Raw genomic sequence first — 15,717 nt, forward strand, 5'->3', positions numbered from 1 at the left:
TACTTGCCATTTCTATGACATCAGCGGCGGCATCATGGTTCCATTTTTATCACTTGTCACTATGCCCGTCACTTTCGCACTTACATACTTATTAGAACGGGACAGGTATGGTGACAAATGATAAAGAGCCGACCACTTAGCCCTACTGCATCACACTAATATTACTTTCTATCAAATAAAATAAAAATTGTTGAAATCGTCATGATAAATGATTATTCATGAACAACCAACAAGATGCACGCCGCGCAAATTAGTTAGCTAATATGTAGGTAGATGGCGCTATACATAAAAATGCTTACCAAAGGAGATCAAGTCTAGATTTTATAGTCAGGTACATAAGATGATTCATTTTGTACGGAACCCTCGGTGAGCGAGTTAAATGAAGTCACACTGGTTTTTATTTACTATATATTATGTTACAGCTTAATTAAAAGCGATATCGGTAATGGAAAATGCAATAAATATAGTAGTTATACATTTATTAATCAACTACAAATCTTATAAAGTAATATTATTAATAGAAAATTCGCGATGTCTCAGGTTCAAGTTGTACGGCGCGTGCGACTGCAGCGGCGCCGTGTACCCCATCAGCCCGCACGAGTACCCCTCGTTGTACCCCATGAGCTGCGAGTTCTGCACGTACTGTCTATTATTCTGCATCATCAGGTATTCATTCTGATACATGGAGTTGACGATAGGTACGTTGAAAGTGGGTTGGAAGTGCAGCCAGTCTTTGTTTCTCAGCTCGGGTCGGTCGGGTTGGCCGATGGGGACGGGGACGGGCTCGGGTGACGACGGGAGGGTGCGGCTGGACAGCGCCGAGCGTTCGTTCCGACGGAATTTGGCGCGACGGTTTTGGAACCATACCTGTGGAAGAAAAGTGGTTATTTATGGGCGATTGTCAAATATAACATGTCATTTATATTCGATCGTTGCTTGGAATGGGAATATTACAAACCAATGTTCCAAATATTTTTGGAATGTTTGGCTTGTCCCAAAGAGAATACTAAGAGTGCTCACTCCATACAACGGTTTTGTTACCAAAATTACTATTATTTTCGTAGTCTACATCTGGCGTCAAGTAGCGGAATTCTCAGTACTGCTACTCGACTATAGATGTCGCGTCAAACAAAAAGTCTAATGCTCAAAAAATTTCAACTAATATTATAACCAGAGTAAGCGTAGAAGTTGAAAATTGAGTTCCGGTTACTCTAGTTATAATATTAGTCATATACCAAGAAAATAATAATTAATTTGTAATATCCTCCCATATATAAATGAATGAATTATGAAATGTATAATGGTAGTAAATTATAATTGTTGAATTTTCTATTTTGAAGCTGTTATTTATTTTTAATTAATTTAGGTATTTATAATGTGCTTTTGACGATTCAAAAGAGATTGTAAAATTCTACTTGAATAAATGACTTTTTACTTTACTTTACTAACCTGAACCCTGGCTTCTGTAAGATTGACCCTCGCTGCCAAGTCTTCTCTCACGAACGCGTCTGGGTAATGTGTCTTTTCGAATACCTGCAATGCATCACAAACCACCATGAGTTTTGAATAGCAACGCTAAGCTTGAGGAATATTTAAATTATAGGAAAAATTGATAAATTTTAAGGGTATTTTAGTTTTAATTTAGTTTGCTATTTAGTTTTTTTGCACCTCCTAATTAGTTAATTTAAGTTTCAGTTCTCCACTACCTAAAGGTTGTCTGGAAGAGATCGCTCTGTAGCGATAAGGCCGCCTGTTGTTTACCTCTATCTTCATGTTTTTTATGTGTTTCCATGTACATTTTTTTTTCAGAGGTTGTGCAATAAAGAGGATTTGTATTGTATTGTATTGTATTGTATAAATTCTCCGCTTGGGACTCGAACATGCGACCTTTTGGAATACCCGTCCAATCGCTGATTAACCAGCTGACTGAAACCAGGAGGATTTAACCACTCGAGTCGCCTTTAAGAGCTTTAACCTTTACCCCTGTCGAAAACCTCGGCCAATGGTCATATATTGTATGGACTGACGTTTATCTGACGTGGCTATTTGTACGTTACGTAACATACATTTGGCGTGTCCCTCCCCCGCATAAATCGACGGTCTGTTTTGTACATAAAATTATAGACAAGGCGTCTTAAAGGGATGAAAAGATGAACCAGTGAATTTTTCCTTTCTTTCGTTGTTGCTTTATATGCCTTAACGAGGCACATAGCGACATCTACCGTCAAAATGTTCTATCTTACTGACACAAGAGTCTTAAGTTATATTGAGAATTCATCAGTAGGTAACAGTCTTGTCCGAAGCGGCGATTTTTTGAATTTTACAACCTTTTACTTGCAAATTATATTTGACCCACTTCCCGACTTTCAATGAAGCAGAAAATTTGCATACATATGTAAGTGGGGTGACTATGCAATATAATGGTACCATCGAGGTGATCTGATGATGGAGACACGAAATGGCCATATGCCAATGTTTGGGGTTTTTAGAATTGTCTCGGTGAGTATTAGTTGTCTGTGGAAAGCAAAGTACAGTCAGCGATAAAAGCTTCTACCAAAAATTAAATTTTTGCCAAAAACTTATTTCGTTATATTAAAATAATTGCAGTGCCGTTCGCAGACATATCTGCTTGGTGGAAAATTTGTTTGGTGTAGGTATTCAATGTCGATAATTCTTAACGTTCCGTGTAACTCACCTTCTCAAGCGCGGCGAGCTGCTGACTCGAGAACGTCGTTCTGTTCCTCCTCGGTTTCTTTCTCTCATCCTTATCCTTCTCATCTTCCTTCTCTTTCTCATCGAATTTTCGGCGAAGCGTGTCCTCATAAGCAAGGTATTCGACGGGCTTCATGTACTGCTGCTTGGAGTACCAGGGGAGCTCGTTTTGGTAGTTCTGCTCGTAGGTGTTATGGCGGCCGGCTGCTGCGGGAGGTTTTGTTGTTTTTATTAAGAGGTATTACAGTAATAGCACAGAATAAATAATAGTACTACCGTACAGAAATGAAACTTCCTTCAAAACCGAAGTTTGACAGCGATTCAGGGACGAATTATGCTGTCCCTTTCTAATGTATGGCACTATCCCTTTCGGCCATTTAAGGTTGTCAAAATTCAAATTATCTTATCTGTAGTCGTGCACGTAAAGAGACGTCAAGTTGTGCCAACTCTTATAATTGCTCGGAGCAATGCTGAGCCGAACGGTGCCGGAAAAAGCCGAAAGGAGTAGTGTCGCCCCACTAGTAGAATGTCATAGTTTATCTGTAATATTATTTTTAATGTGAGCATAGGTGATCTGGGGAGCACCGCGCAGTTTAAAAAAATGGTTTATCTGCAATATCGTTTTCAATTTTGTTGTTCTCTACTTTGAGGGTCGGCTCAGGTGCTCAGATAAATAATTACGTCCAAAGTTGAATTATTTTTAACTTGTTAGATACCCGAGTCTTTTATTTTATTTTAAGCCTCACCATATGTTAAGTACTACGTTAGAACTTACGTCTATACAATTATTCATTATCTGCTAAATGTATCAATTACTGGTAAACGCCTTCCTTTTTTCAGAGAATTTATTACAAAAAAATTCAAAACGCATTTTAATTAAAGTTTCTTTACTGTTAATGTGATACTAAGACTGACGAAAAGTAATATTACAAGCAGGAGTTGAAAATAGTTTCGGATAATCCGGTTATAATATTAGAATTAGACTTTTAGTTCGTCGCGACATCTATTGTCAAGTAGCGGTACTGATAAATCCGCTACTTAACGCTAGATGTCGACTACGAAAATAAAAAGCGGTTTGGTAAGAAAACTAATGTATGGAGATCACTCTATGCTTGCTTATTTCTCTATGATGAACGATGATGAGTCGAATTCTTCAAATATAGACTCAAAAGACTCGAGTTCGTATCAACCAGTGTTGGCCGAAACGTTAAAGCAAATAACCGTTATTGGCCATTAAACTGTAACCGTCCGTTACGGTTTACGGGTCAAATTATAATGGTTACTGATTAATTGCAATTAACGTTCAGCCAAGACTGCTACCAACACCATGTAGTTCTTCTCACCTGTCAAGTGATGCAACCGCAGCAAGCTATCCTCGTGACACTTGATCATTTGGAACAGGTTGTGGCTATTATCCGTGTAGCTGGCAATGTTGGGGTTTGTGTGGTTTTGCGCTGGTTTGTTCTCATACAACTTTGCCACATCTTGACGTGGGGTGTCTGCTGACAAAGAAACGGAAGCTATTAAAGATAAAGATAGTTTATTCTTCAAGTAGGTATATTACAATGTGCTTCTGAACGTCAAATAAAGCTACGTCGGTTTTAACCCGAGAAGATTTAAAACCTTCCTAAACTGGAGGTCGTTATTCCAATATGGGACCGGCAAGAAACTCGGAACTATTCGTTTCAGAACGCACTAAATACCGAATTAGTTAATTACATTAGTTGTTTTTTTTTTTGTTTGCACTATAATCAATAACAACCTGTACATCCTTGCTAAGTCCCACGGCAGCAAGTACTAGTTAAAGCTAGCAAAAACAACTGTTTTCTTAAACTTCACTGGCATTTTTTACACACTTCTTACATACTTTTATTTAGCTGCACTCCGTATATTATGTCTTTACATGTATATGTGCTTTAAATTTTGTAACTTGCATTTGAACCACTTCCCGGTGTCTTTTTACTAACTTTTATTTAACTTGCCCTGTTAGTATGTAAGTTTGTTAGTTAGCTATTAGTGTGGGTCAAATTTTGCAAGTTTAACACCCACTTCTAACTTCCAATGAAGCTGAAATTTTGCATACATATGTAAGCCGTGAGGTGGCCATACAACGCAACCTAATTGTGTTTGGAGTTTTTAGAATTGTCTCAATTAGCATTAGTTGTCTGTGGTAAAAAAGTACAGTCGGCGACAAAACCTTGAGTCAAAAATTAGTTGCTAAAAACTTATTCTCTGTCGACGTACATACATACACTTACACTTAAATTTGCTAAATTTATGTAAGAACACACGAAAGAATTGGTAACTGACGTTAAAGTCTCGTGGAATTACCCAACTCGGTTTTAGGATATTGGTCTAATAGTATTTCTTTTCTTCAGTTATTTTTTTGTATTACCTAAGTACCTACTCGATGGGTTCTGATAATTATTTTTTCAATCTAAAAGTTGGCTCAAAAATCACAGATAATCTCGTGTCTGCGTCGGAAGCAGTCGGAAGTTATTTAATATAAAGGTTTCTACTGGGTAATTTTGGGGACATGATGGCACTGAACATCAAAACCGTGGTAAGACGGTCATACTAACCAATTTGCAAATTTCCCCATGAGACTAAAAATATCAAATATACTTAGGCTCGATACTTCGATACTATATAGTATCGAAGTAGACGGCTTGTCAGTAATTTTCTGTACAAAACAGTCTGCCGATTTTTTCGGAGGAGGGGCACGTCAAATACATGACTATTTGTATGTAACGTACAAATAGCCATGTCAGATAAACGTCAGTCCATACAATACATATGACCATTGGCCGAAGTTTTCGACAGGATAAGCTCTTAAAGGCGACTCCAGTTGTTTAATCCTCCAAGTTTCATTCACTCGGATAATCAGCGATTGGACGGGTGACGGGTATTCCAAAAGCTCGCAAGGTCGAGTTCGAAGCGGAATTTTTTTCTATTTTTCCTATAATAGAAATATTCATGCTTAGCGTTTTAGCTATTAAAACTCATGATGGTTTTTGGCTCTTAAAGGTGATTCTTAAATCCTCCAAGCCTTAAGGGCCCGAAGTAGACACAACGTATGGGCCTATATCGGCCCCATGGGAAACCTTGCTCATTGGGATCACCTCAATACATTCGTCAAGCAGCAACGTCTGCGAACAGGGTTGCCAACCTAAATGCACAGTTTTGCGGTACAATTGCGATCAATTTGCGGGACTTGGGTATACAATGCGGGACTCCTTCACCCGGCCTAACTGGGAAATGGTATACCTATTTGCCATCAACATATTGAAAGGCATGAAAAATTCAACCAAGGTAACTTTCTAAACATTTATAGCACACTAGCGTATACTATACATTTTATGACATAAACATTAAAGAAAATTGGTTAATATAGATCGATCATTCCCTGAAGACATCAAATTAAAGTCACGCGCTGGTGCAACCTCTATTTCATTGCTTGTAATCTAGTCTAGCCAGAAAACGGGACAATCGGCGTCCCGCACGGACCTTTTGCGGGACGCATACTTTAGGGCTCCAGAAACGGGACGTCCCGCGTATTGCGGGACGGTTGGCAACCCTATCTGCGAACGATGCTACAAGTAACAAATGAAAGTGGAAAAATACACTGTCCTATTAAAGTTCAAATTTAAGCAAAACATTTTTTACGACATGCGGGATTAATCGCACAATATAGCTCCAATATATTTACAAATAGAAAATGTTGCAGTTTCGACATCATCATCAACAACATATTTACTCAGACAGTCGAAAAAATGCCCCTTTTTTCATAATACGAGTAAAAAGGAAGTTCTGTAAACATCACATGTTACGTATTTAAAGCCCCAGCCCTCACGTGAGTAGCCGGCCTTATTCAGATCTACAGATCTGGAGGCTAATTTAAATTTTGAAAGTCTGATACCAAAAAGTAAACCAATCTGTAAGTGATTCTTTTCGCGCCTATGTCTGAATACAGAAATTTAGTCGGTCCTCTATTAGCGCCAAAGCGATAGAGCGCTTTATTTAAACATCTCGGGTGAGAGGGAATTATTTGTTGACTGTTAGTTAAATAAGTTTTTGGCAAAAAAATAATTTCTGGTACAAGCTTTTGTCGCTGACTATTACTTTACTTTTCTTACCACAAGCCATTTATACCCATCAAGACAATTCTAAACACCCAAAACACAATTAGGATGCGTTGTTTTATCACAGAGTTCCTGTGGCCACCTTCTATCTCCATCATCAGATCAGCTCGATTGCATCTTCACCCGACTTACATATGTATGCAAATTTTCAGCTCAATCGGATACCTACTCGTATCAGGAATTGGTTGAAAAATGGTTAGCAAGATTGGAAAAAAAGCTACATACGACCATGTCAAGTTAAATCAAAGCTTGTTTTAAAAAAATAAGTGCGTCTTTGAACTTCGTATTACAAACGTGCAATGAATGATATCATGTCGGTACGATATTTTGTAATCTGAATACGTTCCTGCGCAGGCTCAGCCACCGTAAAAGCGATACCACGTGTGTAATCGATACTCCAGAGCAGCGGCGGTGCGTGTGCGCATACGAACACTATACTGTTTGTGATCTGAGCGATCCCTGCATTTTCGCAAATATACTTCTCACACAAAATGTGGTTTATGGCCAGAACTAGCCTCCATCGTCGTTGAAAACTTTCAACCCTATTTTGACACACTTCGTCAGAATTTAAATAAAAAAAATGGTTTTCACCACACTAACTGGTAAAGGTCCCCTTGATTGTTCAAAAACTAATGAGAAAGTTGCATGTTATCCACATGTGGAGCAAAGTAATCAGATGCAAATTTTGATTTGGTTCCTTAAGATAGCTGGCTATTGACTTTTAAATGATGATTTTGAATGATAAATGTTTTATTTATTACGTTCATTTGGATTTGATTTGGTTTGATTTATTTGGTATTTGATAGTTAGCATTTTGCTCGCGTTGGTGTGGTGAAAAATGTTGTGTTTCACTTGGAGGCAGTTTGTTTAACCCTCGTAACGCTCAGGGCTATACTTCTCGACTATACACAGGGCTATACTCGCTACGCTCATGGTTCAATTTTGAAATCTTTCGCTTGCTCGAGTATCAATATTAGCACGAGCAGTTAAACAACAACTTTGCCGTCTTGTGAAACTATTTTTGTAAAGAGAATATAACCACTTTTAAGACGGGTAACGCATAGTTGTAGTTTTTCTATTGTTTTTTTTTTTCTGTTTTAAATTAGGGCGAATGTCTTTAAAACAATTCACACGGAAATATACTTTACAGTACATATGGTGCTACTTTACCGCACTAGTGCGAAAATTAGCATATTACGTTACTGTGTCAAACATTTAAAGGGCCATACGTACTATAAAACGTTGTACGATACATGTGCGAATAGGTAATTCGCAACTCGTGTCGATTAAAAACACTCCCTTCGGTCGTGTTTTAATTTATCGCCACTCGTTTTGAATTTCCTATTTTTCGCACTTGTTTCGTAATGTACTATTTTGGGGGCGTTTTCTAAAATAAATATTGAAAACGTGATTCATATAAATCTGTTCAAGATTAATCTCATTCTACTCAGGAGCGATATCATTCTCCATGCTACCATAAAGATGTTCAAAATGTCCGTTCCATTACGTCACGTTTTAATGTGATTTTTTTTTCACTTGTATGTGCGTGACGTAGTGGAAACTACAATTTTTATACAAATTTCGGAACTTTTTTTAGGGTCAGGAATAAATATGCTAGTAATTCTGAGTTGAAAGAACCCAAAAACACCGGAATTTTCGAGAGGTCTTCAATATTTATTTTAGAAAACGCTCATTTTCAAGGGCTGTCTTCAATATAAACCTTAAAAGGTTAAAGTTGGCTCTATAGAAAGAAAACGAAAACGTATATCATTTTCATTTCTTTTCACCTTTCGTTATCCTGCATATCATAGCAGTATACCCACTACCCACAAGGCCAGACAGGTCGTTAAATTTAAGTGTAATTAAATGGCAATTTATGCATTAAAAAAAATTGTGCAAAGTAATTTTATCTTACCTGTTAAGTAATAACACGCATGTAATACATAAAAATCGAACTTTGAAAATACACCCAAAATACCTCGTTACAACGAAAATAAAAGTAAGAAACCTATCGAATGTAAACTTCACAAAGATATCAAAGTGTTTTTGTTGCCAACTTTTCTAGGTTGACGTAATTGTTACACAACCAAATTAAAAACAATTGAATAAGGTTTGAAGTTCTAGAAACATTTCGTTAATTACCTAATACTTTCTATTATATACGATTTTGTTTTCTGATAATTTACGAACCTTCGATATCTTATTGTTCTTTTACTGCTCCCTGTTTTCAGTTTTACATTATGTAAATTAAATTTGTATTATGTGAACTAACTTCAATTTGTATACATAATATAAAAGTAATTTTCACGTTAAAGGTAATACGCAGCTAAGTTCATACAAATACTCCATTTTATTATTAAGTATAGAATTTCGTTAAGTCATTAATAAGTTTTATAGTTGTCATAATACACAAAAATGCAACATTAATATAAAAAGGACAAAAAAAGCACAGAAAAAGACTTTCATTGTTATTTTTTCCTACAGCGCCCCGACGACGTACTAAAGTAGGTAGGAAATTAAATATCGTGTTTAAATATATTTTCAATCACTAGCATTAGGGAAAAGCATCGATAATTTAATTTATCAATAATATTGATATAGAAATTCCCTATTAAATTTGTCCGCGGTCAGGGGCCCATTTCTCGAACGATATTAGACTAAATATTAGTCCACGAACTGTCAAGTCGTATGGTTTACCACGGCAACACACTAATAATATTAGTCTATCCGTTCGAGAAATGGGCCCCTGTTCATAGTGCGTATCAGTCCCATAGGAATGCGTAGGGATGGACATATGGCCACGCGGTGGACGAACAGAATAACTTGAGAGACTAAGCCGGGCCCAAGATTGAGCGATTTGAAGAACACTGGTAAAGAGTGTCCAAAGTCGTCACGTCCCTCAGTCATGAGGATATGACTTGTGTAGACGAAGAGAAGAAGTTTCAAAAAAACGTATACTATTGGAATATTGAAGAGTGAGATATTGAGACCGACTCACGGTTGACCTATTTTATAGGTTTGCCTATAATTATGGATAATTAATAATTTTTAGTATTTTTTTCATTTGGATTGGAATTTTCAATTAGTTCTTATAACATAGAAAATATTTGAAATGCTTAATCCCTTTTATTTGATATGCTAGCTTTCATTTATTTTCTATATTCGACAGCACTTTCAGAGCAAACTGGTTGTGACAGACGGACATACGTGTGATTCTATAAGGGTCATGTTCTTTCATTTTGTGATACAAAACATACAAAATGTTTTAATAAAGTTTAAAGTTGAATGAATGAATACAATGAATACAATACCCTGGCTGAATCGATACAATTATTACATTTTGTGTCTTTTTCTACTGAAATATACCTATTTCGAAATGTACATTTTTATGGATTATATGCATTCGACAAAAATCGGAAATCAAATCACTGTCTCCGAAAAAAGTAGCTGAGGAACCGGGTAAAAGCAAATGACTTATTATGAAGTTATTGAGGCGATACATTAGGCTTAACGGTTTTAATTCTGGTAACGGAGATCGTCGATTTTGGGGCCATCGCATATGTCGTACAGACTATTACATATAACACATACGCGTTGTCTTACGGAAGTAGATGTAATGACAGGTGTAAATGAAACGGGAATTAGAAATACATTACTTATAAAAAAAACATTATATTGTAAATCAATATATATATCAACAAAAGCTTTCCCGTCGTTAACATCTTTAACAGCATTGTCATAAGGCTGAACTAGTTTGACACTAAAACTAACTGCCACTGTCTGTCATAGTTGACATATGTGCGTTTCGATAGTATTAAAAAAATCACAGTATTGGACAAGCTTTTATATACTTTCACCTGACCGTTGTCTGTTTGTAATCAAATCATGGCACCATCGAGATGATCTGATGATGAAGACAGGAGGTGGCCATAGGAACTCTGTGATAAAACAACGTAACCTAATTGTGTTTGGGGTTTTTAGAATTGTCTCGATGAGTATTAGTTACTTGTGGAAAGAAAAGTACAGTCAGCGATAAAAGCTTGTACCAAAAATGAAATTTTTGCCAAAAACTTGTTATATCTTTGTACCTACTTTGTAAATTCAAACAAGATCAAATTTATTACTTCAGAAAGTGGTTCCAGTTTTATTTACACGCCATTTTATGACAAATTTCTGAAATCTACACTTATTTTACGGAATAGTATGAATAGTATAGCATATGTTATTTAAAAAAAAACATGCCAGATTCATGTTTTTACTGCAGTATTTCTCAACGTTCCCGTTTTAAATAAATAAATATTATAGGACATCATTACACAAATTGACTAAGTCCCGCAGTAAGCTCAATAAGGCTTGTGTTGAGGGTACTTAGACAACGATATATATAATATATAAATATTTATAAATACTTAAATACATAGAAAACACCCATGACTCAGGAACAAATATCCATGCTCATCACACGAATAAATGCCCTTACCAGGATTTGAACCCGGGACCATCGGCTTCGTAGGCAGGGTCACTACCCACTAGGCCAAACTGGCCGTTTTATTTCGTAATTCTGTTTTTACCATCTTAATCTAGATTAATAAGAGGTTCGTTTTAATCAAATATGCTCTAGTTTGTTCTGGGCCTAATTGCTTAACAAAATCGACGGTCTCCTGTAAAGGGGCCCATTGATCACCAGTTCGCTGGACGATATCGGCCTGTCAGTTACTCGCGATTGTCAGCTTTAATTACTGACAGACCGATATTGTCCAGCGAACTAAAAGAGTGGTAAACTATATCTAACAATGCAAAAGCAAAGAAAATTTTGAAAATTATAAAAACCGCCAATAGCGGGCGTAGTTTCTAGTTGCGATGTTACGAGTATTAAGTATAGTAAGGCTGGGTTTTTTTACCTACCGCGAATGCTTTTATAAATATGTATATTGATAAACAAGCATTCAAAGTAAATATTCCAAGATTTAAATTGTAGAAACCTGAGTGTTCAAATATATCGCCAAATAATTTTGCTGGCGAACGAAATATTGCAAGCAAATGAGTCCATGAAAAATATATTAAATAAATAACAAATAATTCGCGAAGTGCCAAAGCTTTTTTAGAATAATTAAATGACATACGCAAAGTAAAAATCATTATAATATTTAAATAAAAAATGTAAATTTGATTCCACTTACTTCTACCGATCGGTATAATGAGAGTCAAATAATATTAAACATGCTTTTGGTAGTCTATAAAAGACATATTATAAAATATTATTACATCTGCCCGCTGTATTTTTATAATGGTTCGCATTTTTTCTGCTATAAGATTACACTAACTTACCTAATAATCAACATCTAGAAAATTAATATAAAATCAACGATGTTAAAAGAAAAAGAAATCGTACGAGTAGAACATAATTTAATCAAAAATCAGTAATAAAAGGAAACAGACGCTCAAAGCGTAATAGTAATAACCACAATACAATAAATAAAAATTACGTCAATTTAAACACTCACCTTTGCTCGGGTCCATTTCAATTACGTCGAAAACCACAAATTTAAATAAACGAAATTGAATATAGCCAAGAAGTTTAATATCATGAACGCGCACTGTCAACTCTACTTTAAATTAGACCATCGTTCCAACTCGCAAATAATTGTTATTAATCCACTAGCTTATCGAATTACTTTAAATAATTTAATTATTCTAACTTTCTTACTAATGTGTGAACTAATTGAATCCTTGCTCGGTTCTGGCTGTTGGCGTTGGACGCCCAAGCCAAAACATGTGCGGGAGAAAAAATATCTCGCAAACGTCAAATAACACTCCCACAAGCATCGTTCGAAACCACTTACACTTTAAATCAAAGCAATAAGAACCATTATTAAAAGCTTTAAGATTTACGTTCAGTAATCTGAAAACCAACCGTATTAACTTTCAAATTTAAATTGGTTTTAGAACACCGCGCGCCATGCTTCTTTCGAAATTAGTTTAAATTTCGAGGCGTGGCTTGCAATAGAACCGCCCATGTTTTTTTTAATTTTGAGCGGGAAGCGATTTGGAGTAATAATTGACGCGTCAACATCTATTATTTACGGGCGCCGAACAGTTAATTTAAATTAAGTTGTTATGTGATTGGTTCTGAAAAGTTTATGTTTTTCTAGCGCGGATGTGGAAATTGATTTTTACGAGTGTCTAAATTAGAAGCAAGTCAATGGTGCGTAAAAAGTGGTCTGCGTCTGGTTTCCGTCGTTTTGATTTTATTCCCGAAATATTTTGATCGATATAAAGTGTCCAATTACTGTAATGACTGAATAAAAATGATGTTGAGTATGAATTTAGTTTTGATATTAAGAGTCTCACGAAACTAGCCGCCATACAATCGGAGTCATTGAATGCGACAGACGGACCGTTAATTTAACCGCGTTCCGAAAAACAGTGGCAGTATTCAAACTTTAATTGATATCTATTTGATATCATTCGCAACCCACCTCTCACACCAAAATATTCGAGTCAAGTCAAATCAAGTTAAATTTGCATTTAACTTGATTTGACGAAACTGCAGTTGCATTTAATGTACCGCCCAAACTTTGTCGTGTAATGTTAAAGGGGAATGTTTGACCCACTATTCATACAATATAACTGAGCTTTTTCTATAATAGTATTTTATGCAATCGTGATACCGTGAGTACCGTGTTTAGGCAACGAAGTCTGCTGAGTTGCCTAAGTGAGGTACGAGATTGAAAAGCTTGATTATATCACTATTGTATACAATACTTTTGCTACGAGTCATCAAAATATTTTTTTACTATAAAACCTAAATAAGTAATGAAAACTGGTAAGTATCTAAGTAGACACAAAGCATAAACGCGCGAGCGAGTTTGGAGCCCATACGGGAAAAGTACGCAATTATAGTTTGGTATACAATAGAAAAAAAAAACATTGCAGACCTGATTCTCAGAGATTCTGATGTTTTTGGGTTCTTTCAAAGAATCACTAGCATATTCAACTTTATGCAAAATAAATGTCCCAAAAATTGTATGGAAATTGTAGTTTCCACTACGCTACGCTCATACAAGTGATATTTTTTACACTTAATCGTGACGTAATGGAAAGGACATTCTGGAACTTTTTTTTAATGGTAGGATGGATAAAGTCCAGATTTGTAACAATCAGGTTTTCAATATTTATTTTAGAAAACTCTCAACTACCATTGGAAACATATTCAATAACATGCCATTTTCTCGCGCATTATGTAACTTCTATATAGTTAAACACACATAATTATATATCTCTGTATCATGTGTTCAGGAACTGTATGTTACGCCGCCATTGCAGCATTTGATCAGTTGATCATACATTAAATAAAAGTAATCTCGACTGATATCACAAATAAGATTAAATCCAATTCCTTTGTTTTTTAGGATATTCGAAATTTAAATGTCAATAAAAATTATTATTGACATTTTGTCGACGTTTTTGAACGCAACAGAATATTTATGATATGTGTTTAATAAAATTCCATATTTAAACTAGTTTTTCAACGGCTGTGGTATAGACATGTAGATGCCTTTATTTCAACACCGCGTAGCTTGCGTAGCATCTATTCGTAGAGCCCCCACGGCACAGCTATGCCAAAGTGTCCTGTCACACGCGAACGATACTGACTGCAATGCGCTGTACATTGCCAAACATTATTGAATTACATGGGATAAATAGAAATCATTATCAGGTGATGTACACTACAGTCAAGGTATTAAATATCGATACGGAGTTAGTGCCAAAAATATGTATACACGACCTTATTGTGTATATATTAAGGTAGTGTGTACATATTTTTTGGCACTTCGTCCGTATCGATGTTTAATACCTTGTCTGTACTGTGTTCATAGTGTGACTGTGTTAGAACCTGGTTGTTGAAGTTTCAATGTGTACACAGGTTTGTTTTAACGCTACAATAATTTAATTTGTAATATTATAACGAGCCTTGATTGAATGGAATATTTCTTCTACAGTCGCCATTAAATATATCGAAGCGGCCGAGGTGCTCACTAATATCTGAACACGCACTCTAGCGCTTTGACAATAGGGGCGTGTTCAGATATTTGTGACCACTTTGGCCGCTCCGATGTATCTGATGGCCACTGTAACTGTCGTAAGTAATTTCTCATGCATTGAAATGAAAGAGGGTCATTGTTGTTCTCAAAAATGTGCAAAAAGTGATACGTTAGTACAGATTAGAGCATTTTACTTTCCAAGTAGGATTTTTTTATAATAAGCAGTTGGAATTTGGTTTTAAATGATATTGTAATACAATTCCATTTTGATATATAATATAACATTTTGAATAATATTAATGCCAAGTAGTAGGTCATTAGTTTTTTTTATGATGAAGTTTATTGGTCCTACGTTTTCTTTAGATAAATACCCCCTTATTTATAAACGTGTACTAAAGTTACGATGCCGCTGATCACCGTTTGTCCCTTTCCATCATAACAATACGTCGGAAAGGGACAAACGATGATCAGCGGCATCGTAACTTTAGTACACGTTTATGAATAAGGGGGTTAAAGGTTGTCAGAAAAAGATCACTTTTTAGCGATAACACCACGAATTGGTTACCTCTACCTGTGCTACTGTTTTCTTTCTGTATTACGAGTAATTTCTTCTATTGAGGTGTGCAATAAATAGTATTTGTATTGTATTGTACCTACATACTTGTTAGTACGAATAGAATATTGAAATAACGAAACAAACAGCCGCAATGTATGCGCGCCAAGAATAGCGCTGTCGCAGCGAATTACGCGCGCCTTAAAAATGAACACACCCCACTGTTAGATACTCTGAAATTGGAGTGGTAATATTTCTTGTTAGC

General features: G+C 35.9%; 1 protein-coding gene across 5 annotated transcripts; it reads right to left on the reverse strand.

Annotated features, from left to right (window-relative positions):
• Positions 1 to 467: 467 nt before the first annotated feature.
• LOC133524431 (paired box protein Pax-6-like) lies at positions 468 to 13,222 on the reverse strand. Of its 5 annotated transcripts, none has more exons than XM_061860475.1 (5): positions 12,359 to 13,222; positions 4,056 to 4,211; positions 2,696 to 2,919; positions 1,450 to 1,533; positions 468 to 867 (listed from the first exon to the last, which is right to left on the reverse strand). In XM_061860475.1, the coding sequence occupies exons 1-5, from the start codon at positions 12,372 to 12,374 to the stop codon at positions 499 to 501; spliced, it is 849 nt and encodes a 282-aa protein (XP_061716459.1). In that variant the 5' UTR covers positions 12,375 to 13,222; the 3' UTR covers positions 468 to 498. The 5 variants fall into 5 exon arrangements, with proteins under 5 accessions (XP_061716459.1, XP_061716450.1, XP_061716439.1 ...); XM_061860466.1 differs by having other exon boundaries at positions 2,696 to 2,916; positions 4,056 to 4,214; XM_061860455.1 differs by having other exon boundaries at positions 4,056 to 4,214; positions 12,359 to 12,935.
• Between the last annotated feature and the right edge of the window lie 2,495 nt (positions 13,223 to 15,717).

The sequence above is a fragment of the Cydia pomonella genome, chromosome 1 (genome assembly GCF_033807575.1).
Source record: "Cydia pomonella isolate Wapato2018A chromosome 1, ilCydPomo1, whole genome shotgun sequence".
Lineage (NCBI taxonomy): Eukaryota > Metazoa > Arthropoda > Insecta > Lepidoptera > Tortricidae > Cydia > Cydia pomonella.

Excerpts from the sequence above, each read along its gene's own strand:
- LOC133524431 (XM_061860455.1), bottom strand. Across the intron at positions 1,534-2,695 it reads AGCTCGCCGCGCTTGAGAAG|GTATTCGAAAAGACACATTA; the intron begins GTGAGTTACACG and ends GATGCATTGCAG. Across the intron at positions 868-1,449 it reads TTACAGAAGCCAGGGTTCAG|GTATGGTTCCAAAACCGTCG; the intron begins GTTAGTAAAGTA and ends TTTCTTCCACAG.